This window comes from Nyctereutes procyonoides, unplaced genomic scaffold (genome assembly GCF_905146905.1).
Source record: "Nyctereutes procyonoides isolate TBG_1078 unplaced genomic scaffold, NYPRO_anot_genome, whole genome shotgun sequence".
NCBI classification, from domain to species: Eukaryota; Metazoa; Chordata; class Mammalia; order Carnivora; family Canidae; genus Nyctereutes; species Nyctereutes procyonoides.
In genome coordinates, this window is record NW_026575030.1 from 9,050,614 (window position 1) to 9,058,396 (window position 7,783).

Below are 7,783 nucleotides of genomic sequence, written 5' to 3' on the forward strand. Positions count from 1 at the left end.
GGGCACTGCAGCGCGGGAGCCGCATCCGCCCGCGGGGCCAGCCCGCGGCCGCCCCGCCGCCCGCGCCTCGCCGAGCTCGGGAAGGTGCACCCCGGGAGGCACGGGGGCGGTCGCGGCGGCGAGGGGAGCCGCTCCCGGGGGCGGAGGGCGGCGGCAGGGACGGGGAGGGGGCGAGCGCCGGGGTCCCGGGCCGGGAGCGCGTCCGTGTCGCCCGCCGCCCGGTCGGGGAGGGTCCGGGGCGCCCACGTGGTGGGAAAGTTTCGAGACAGCAAAAGTGGCCGGCATTGCGGGGCGGGGGGAGGGGACGGGCCGGCTCGCCCCTCCTCCCGCGGAGGCAGAAAGGAGAAAAGCGGTGGGAAGCGGGGGTGGGCGTGGGGAGCGGGCGGCAGCGACTGGAACAGATTCCGCCCCCCCCGGGCGGGGGAGGCCGGAGCGCGGAGGCGCGGACGGGCCCTCCCGCAGGGCCAGGACGGGACTCGCTCCCCCCCCCCTTTTTTATGCCAACGTCTATCTCAACGCGCGCGCACACACGGAGATTGTGCGGCTTTTTTCCCCCCTTGGGAGAAAAAACGAGGAGAGTAAAAGAAGAGAGGGCAAAGAGAAGAAGTCCTCGGCAGGCTCCGCACCGCCGCGCGGCCGGGCGCGGGGACGCGGCCGCCACCCTCCGGCTCTGCCCGGCCCTGCGGAGCGCCCGCGGGAGAGGGGCCGGGGCCCCCGCACCGGGGACGCTGCGAGACTTTTAGGCGCTCGAAGCGAGCTCGCCGCCGCCGCCGCCGCCGCCGCAGAGACAGGGCGAGAAGGGCCCGGCCTCCGCCTCGCCTTCCCAGCCGGCGCCCCGCGCCCAGCCGGCCCGCGCAGCCGGGCGGAGGGAGGGAGGCGGCCGGCGAGGAGGCGGCGGAGCGAGGCCCCGGAGCGCGCAGCGGCCCGCCCGCCGGTGGATGCGGCGCCCCGGGAGCCTGGAGACAACTTTGCCGTGTGACGCGCCGCGAGGACTGCAGGGCCCGCGGCCGGGGGCTCCGCGCCGCCTCTGAGCCGGGCCCCCGCGCCCCCGCGCCCCCGCGCCCCCGCCCCTGCGCTCGCCCCGCTCCGCCGCCCGCCGCCCGCCGCCGGCCCTTCCCGGCGCTCAGGTGCGAGCGCGGGGCCCCGCCGCAGCGCCCGCCGCAGCGCCGCGCCAAGCCGCCCCGGCTCCGCTCCGCCGACTCCGGCGCCCTCGCTTCCGTCTCGGCCAAGTTGCGTCGACCGGCCCCTTCCCACCCGCCCCGCGCGGCAGCCGAGGAGCCGCGGCGCCGCTTTCGCTTCACCGGAGCTGCGGGCTGCGGGCCCCGACGCGGAGGGGATGGGGGGGAGGCTGCAGATGCCGGCGCGCCCGGAGACGCCCGCGCGGCGCTGACCCCCCGCCCCTCCTCGCCCGCGCGCCCCGGCCCCGCGGCCCCCGAGCCCCTTCCCCGCCGCGCGGCAGCCCCCGCGGCCCGGCCGCCCCCTCCCCTCCCCCTGCTAGCCGGCGGCGGCCCTCCCGGCGGGCGGGCGGAGGCCCGGGCGGGCGCGGGCGCGGGCGGGGGCGGGGCGGGGCGGCGCGCCGGGAGCCCGGAGCCCGGAGCCCGGAGCCCGGCCCTGCGCTCGGCTCGGCTCGGCTCGGCTCGGCTCGCCTCGCGGCGGGCGCCCTCGTCGCCAGCGGCGCACCATGGACGGGCTGCCCGGTAGGGCGCTGGGGGCCGCCTGCCTTCTGCTGCTGGCGGCCGGCTGGCTGGGGCCCGAGGCCTGGGGCTCGCCCACGCCCCCGCCGTCGCCCGCCGCGCCGCCGCCGCCCCCGCCGCCCGGAGCCCCCGGCGGCTCGCAGGACACCTGCACGTCGTGCGGCGGCTTCCGGCGGCCCGAGGAGCTGGGCCGGGTGGACGGCGACTTCCTGGAGGCGGTGAAGCGCCACATCCTGAGCCGCCTGCAGATGCGGGGCCGGCCCAACATCACGCACGCCGTGCCCAAGGCCGCCATGGTCACGGCCCTGCGCAAGCTGCACGCGGGCAAGGTGCGCGAGGACGGCCGCGTGGAGATCCCGCACCTCGACGGCCACGCCAGCCCGGGCTCGGACGGCCAGGAGCGCGTCTCCGAGATCATCAGCTTCGCCGAGACAGGTGGGTCTGCCCCTCGGGCGGCCGGCGGCGGCCCCGCGCCCTCGCCCTCGCCCTGGACCTCGCGCACCCCGCTCTCCCTGCGGGGCTGGCCGCAGCCGCCGGCGCACCCCCAGCCCTGCCGCCCCACCCCACCCCCGCCCGTGCGCCCCGTCCGGGTGCCGTCCTCTTTCCCCAGGCAGCGCCCCCCGCCCTTCCCGCCCCGCCCCCCGCGCCCCCGCGCCCGGCCCTCCACCCCTGCTCTCAGAAATCAGCCCCGGCGCCTCTGGGCGCGCATCCCCCTCCCGGCAGATGCGTGCGGCCCTGGCTCCGCGGGCGCTTGCTTGGCGATTGCTTAATGTTTTTGTTTCCCACGATCGGAGTGTAGGCTTAGCAGTGTGGTTGGAGATGTGTGTGCTTGTTGATATCCGTGGGCCGGAGAAGTAAGTGTGTGTGTGTGTGTGTGTGTGTGTGTGTGCGCGCGCGCGCGCGCGTACGTGTGAGTGTGTGTGTGCCTGCGTGAGAGGCCCCGGGCCGCTTCCCTCGCCGGGCAGCGTGGGCTTGCCAGGATTGCTGAAGGCTCGCTGGGGAGAGCTAGGCAACCTCTCTTCCGATTGTGTGGGCACCGGAATCGGGCGGAAGGCAGGCTTCTCAACAGGTCCCATCATTTACGCAGAGAAAGACGCGGCTCGGGGGCAGCCCCGTGCCTCTCGGCTTGCCTGGCAGCGGCAGCAACCCCCTCGCCTGAGAGCCGCAGAGTTCCTAGTTAACAAAGGGTAGGAGTCCCTTCTGGAATTTTCTACCGGCCCTGGATCTGCACACTTCTACCACTGTCCAAATGTAATAATCGAGAGACAGAAAATCTTTCGGAACTTTAAGAGGAGGAGGAAAATGTGCCGGCGCTGAAATGCTGCAAGTGCTTTCCACTCCGCTGTCCTTTTCAGGACTTGAATGAGCCAGGCTGGCTTTTGTGCCTGGAGCTCAGCCCCATTTGTGCCGAGGGGACTGCGGAGAAGGTCGCAGAGGGGGAAGCCCTGGTGCGGGCAGGGCGGGGGTGGGCAGGGAGCTTGTGTGTGTGTTGGGGCGGGGAGCGGTTGTGTCACCAGGCTGAAAATGCCCCCCACCCTCCCAGGCAGCAGGCAGACGGTGCTGGTGCCGCCTGGGGATGAAAAGGGATGAAAAGTTTTGCATGGCCGGGTGTGGAGAAAAGCAGAGACAATCGGACTGGTTTGTGCTTAGAAAGAAATGCATTGCTGTTTTAGCTGTCCGACCGAGTCAGGGAAAGCTCGACATGCAATTAGAGAGCTTGGATTAAAAGGTGCTTTGGGGCCCAGAGTAGAAATGTGATTCTGGAAGGTCGAGGAGGCCTTTTGGTCCCGGTGGCACAAAATGACAGCGGGGGCTGGTATATTTCTGGTCCATTTCACGGAGCCAGCTCTTTGACTTATAAATAACAGATTCAGGTCACAGGCAGCTCGTCCAAGACCAGCTTTTAAGGCTGCACTTTCCCCCATTTCAAAGTCAGATGTCAGTGTTATTAGAGGAGCCAGGCGAGGCCTGAGGAGGGGGCTGCAGGGCAGTGGTAGGAGGTTTGATAAAACCAGCCACGGCCACACAGTTGCCTTATTTGTTCTTCCTGGAGAAAAAAAAAAAAGGAAGAAAAAAGTCCAAATTGTCAGAAGAGTCACTGCAATGTAGGATGAGAGAGTAGTTGTGTCTGGGTTGGCATGGCCTCTCTTCTTGTTGAGCTGAATTATGGAGGAGACTAACAAGCCAGTTCCCCTTTCCCTTGGCAATTTTGAACGTGCCATTAATGGGGAGCCAGCGTCTCATGAAAGGAGCGGACCTCAAGTTTCAAGGCTGAATGTCCTGTCCCTTGGAACTAGTCAGAAACGAGGGCTGCTCTTTGCAGCCTGCAAAGCACACGTTCCTGTGTTAGAAATCTGAGCAGAGCTCGCTTGTTTGCAGTGGAGGTTCCACTGGGGGTTGGATCAGATCATGCTTAGGTAAACACTGGGAAGAGGCGGTAGGTGGCTCAGCTCGATTTTGCAATGCCCTGAGTTAACCAAAAGAAAAAAAGAAGAAGAAGAAAAAAAAAAAAAGAAACTACCTTTCCACTGAAACAACCCACCCTAAAATCCTCAGTGCGATCCTGGTTTTGTTTTTCAGATTTCACAGATACCCATAACAACTTGTTAAGATCTTGGCCTCCTGACAAGTTCCTCTGTTGAGCTTTGAGGCCTGACAGCCTGTCTCCAGGGAGCCCTGGCCTGGGAGAGGTGAGGCAGGATTTTATAGGCCTGGACCCTCCAGCTCCAAGCTGGTCCGGGTTTCTCAATGGAAAACGATTTTCTCTGCCTCTCCCAGGTTACAGTCAGAGGCCCTGGCCCCAGGAACAGTATTTCTGGTCAATAACGTTTTCCAGCTGCGTGGCAAGTTCACATTCCAGCATCATGCAGCAGAGTCTCTTTCCCCATTGCCTCGTGTTCTCCTTGAATTAACTTGGCCTGCTCTCCCACCTCTCCGCAGATGGCCTCGCCTCCTCCCGGGTCCGCCTGTACTTCTTCGTCTCCAACGAAGGCAACCAGAACCTGTTTGTGGTGCAGGCCAGCCTGTGGCTTTACCTGAAGCTCCTGCCCTACGTCCTGGAGAAGGGCAGCCGGAGGAAGGTGCGGGTCAAGGTGTACTTCCAGGAGCAGGGCCAGGGCGACCGGTGGAATGTGGTGGAGAAGAAGGTGGACCTCAAGCGCAGCGGCTGGCACACCTTCCCACTCACGGAGGCCATCCAGGCCTTGTTTGAGCGGGGCGAGCGGCGGCTCAGCCTGGACGTGCAGTGCGACGGATGCCAGGAGCTGGCCGTGGTGCCCGTGTTCGTGGACCCCGGTGAGGAGTCGCACCGGCCCTTCGTGGTGGTGCAGGCGCGGCTGGGGGACAGCCGGCACCGCATCCGCAAGCGGGGCCTGGAGTGCGATGGCCGGACCAACCTCTGTTGCAGGCAACAGTTCTTCATTGATTTCCGCCTCATTGGCTGGAACGACTGGATCATCGCACCCACCGGCTACTACGGGAACTACTGTGAGGGCAGCTGCCCGGCCTACCTGGCGGGGGTCCCTGGCTCCGCCTCCTCCTTCCACACGGCGGTGGTGAACCAGTACCGCATGCGGGGCCTGAACCCCGGCACAGTAAACTCCTGCTGCATCCCCACCAAGCTGAGCACCATGTCCATGCTCTACTTCGATGACGAGTACAACATCGTTAAGCGGGATGTGCCCAACATGATCGTGGAGGAGTGCGGCTGTGCCTGACCACACGGCAGGGCTGCGGCGGTGGTGGAGGGGCGCCAGGGCCGGAAGGGTTCCCCCCAGCCCCCGTGGGGACCGCCCGGTGCCCGGCCGGCTCGGCGCGGTCCTGACGTGGGGCTGCCCGGAAGGCACCAGGGCGAGGCCCGAAACGTTTTCCTACTACTTCATCGAGCAATCAGTCAAAGCCAGAGCAAGAACCCTCGACCGACGTGAGATACTTTCAAATGCACACGTAGACACGCACAGCCAGACGCATCCTGCCACCCACACAGCAGCCTCCAGGATACCAGCAAATGGATGCGGTGACAAATGGCAGCTTAGCTACAAATGCCTGTCAGTCGGAGAGAATGGGGTGAGCAGCCACCATTCCCACCAGCTGGCCCGGCCACTCTGAATCGCGCCTTCGGAGCACACATAAAAGCACAAAGACAGAGAGACACAGAGAAAGAGAGAGAGAGGAGAGAGAGAGAGAGAGAGCACGGGAGCCACAGAGAGGAGAAGCAGATGCGGGGGTGGGGAGTGTGCGGACAGGCAGGAGGGCTGCGTGTCCCCCTTTGCTTGTGTGCAAGGCCTGCCATGCCTCAGCATCTCCTGGCTCAGACACGTTGGCTTCCTTCCCTGCCTGGGATCCTTCATGCTGCAGGACCAGGGGAAGCCTGTCTTTTCCCACCCTTGTAGAAGGAAAGAGGCCCAGAACGGACACAACCTGCCAGAGACTGCGGAGCCGTGGCAATGACCCTTTGACTGTTGCTTGGGTCCCTGGTGTGACTTATATGTGTGTTTGTTTTTGGGGTAGGGAGGGAGGGAGAAGAGAAGGGTCTTAATTTGATGCTTTAACTGATCACTAGCAGCTGACAGGTCATTCATTCCAGTTGTATAATTGAAAAGGGACTTTGCTACCAGGTATGACCTTTTAAGTTAAGATTTGAATTGTTCTACATGGGAGGAAAAAAAGTTGCAATCTGTGCCCTTCACTGGGCATATTCCTCTAGGACTGGTTGGGGAAGGGGTGGAAATGATGCCCTAGGCAAGGGAATGAGCCCAGAGGAGGAAATGGTGGAGTGGAGGCATTCTGGAAATGCTTGCGTTGGGGAAGGGGGGGGTGCCCCCCCACCCCCAGCAGGGTTTGTGGGAGGGGAACAGTTTAGCCGGTCTTGGAGAGCTGGGGAAGGCTTTCCGGCTGCTTTGCAGAAGTTGCCTGCGTGAGTCCCGGCCACCAGGGCCGGCTATGGACGCGGCCCCCGCCTGCTCGCCTGCCCGCCTGCCCTTCCTAGCACTTGCCGACTTGCCTGAACGCACATGATATAGCACTTGCCCATCTGCGTGTGTCCAGAAGTGGCCCTTGGCAGAGCACTGAACTCGCTCACCCCCAGATGTCCAAGTGCCACGTGAACTATGCAATTTAAAGGGTTGACCCACACTAGACGAAACTGGACTCGTACGACTCTTTTTATATTTTTTATACTTGAAATGAAATCCTTTGCTTCTTTTTTAAGCGAATGATTGCTTTTAATGTTTGCACTGATTTAGTTGCATGATTAGTCAGAAACTGCCATTTGAGAAAAGAAGTTATTTTTATAGCAGCAAAAAAAAAAAAATACAGTTAAATGTATTATACATAATTTTGGAACCAAAGAGGCCAACAGATCAGTTTTAATTTTTATTAGATGGTGAGGCCATCTTATATGAGGTAGACGTTCTGAACAATCCCTTGAGTGGCCTGCCAACGTTTCAGGGTATAAATGGATTTTGTTTATTCAGTTTGATGTGTCTTTTCTATCTTTACACACCCAGAAGGTACAGAAAAAAATGACTATGGTAGATTGCAGGTGTGCGTCCTTAAATCCCCACCTTTATGTTTATTTAATAAAGCTCCCCTTAGGTTCTGTTTCATAATAATTTAAAACCAAACAATTTTCCCATAGACTTGCTGTTAAAGTATTTTACATCTGTGTACAGTTTAAGAAAATAAAAGATGGAGTGCCACGGGCTTCCTGCCTTGTGTGCTGTGCGGGGCGCTGGGGTCTGGGCTGGAGGCGGTGGCGGGAGGAGGGTGTGGCCGGCCGGGTGTCCAGCTTTGATGCCCGTCGCCTCCGCGGCTGGCTCCCGGCACTCTCTGAGTCCTTGCCACGAGCACGGATGTCAGTCAGAGACTCTAGGAAAAATGGCAGAAGATCAAAATGAAGGACAATTAGCAAATTCATGAATTACACATTTGTTTACCCTCCCGGTCCCCAGACTAATTATGTTTTACTAAAGCCACATCTATTACCACTTGAAAGTGCCGGTTTAAGCCCCCATCCCTGGAAGGAAATGTAGAACCTGGAAGACTGAAGCCCACCTGACCTGCAGGCCCACCCCATGCGCTAATGCAGG

General features: G+C 62.3%; 1 protein-coding gene across 1 annotated transcript; it reads left to right on the forward strand.

The window, feature by feature from the left end:
* Positions 1–1,614: 1,614 nt before the first annotated feature.
* Positions 1,615–7,398, forward strand: INHBB (inhibin subunit beta B). Its single transcript, XM_055316541.1, has 2 exons — positions 1,615–2,129; positions 4,635–7,398. The coding sequence occupies exons 1-2, from the start codon at positions 1,682–1,684 to the stop codon at positions 5,408–5,410; spliced, it is 1,224 nt and encodes a 407-aa protein (XP_055172516.1). The 5' UTR covers positions 1,615–1,681; the 3' UTR covers positions 5,411–7,398.
* Positions 7,399–7,783: the final 385 nt, after the last annotated feature.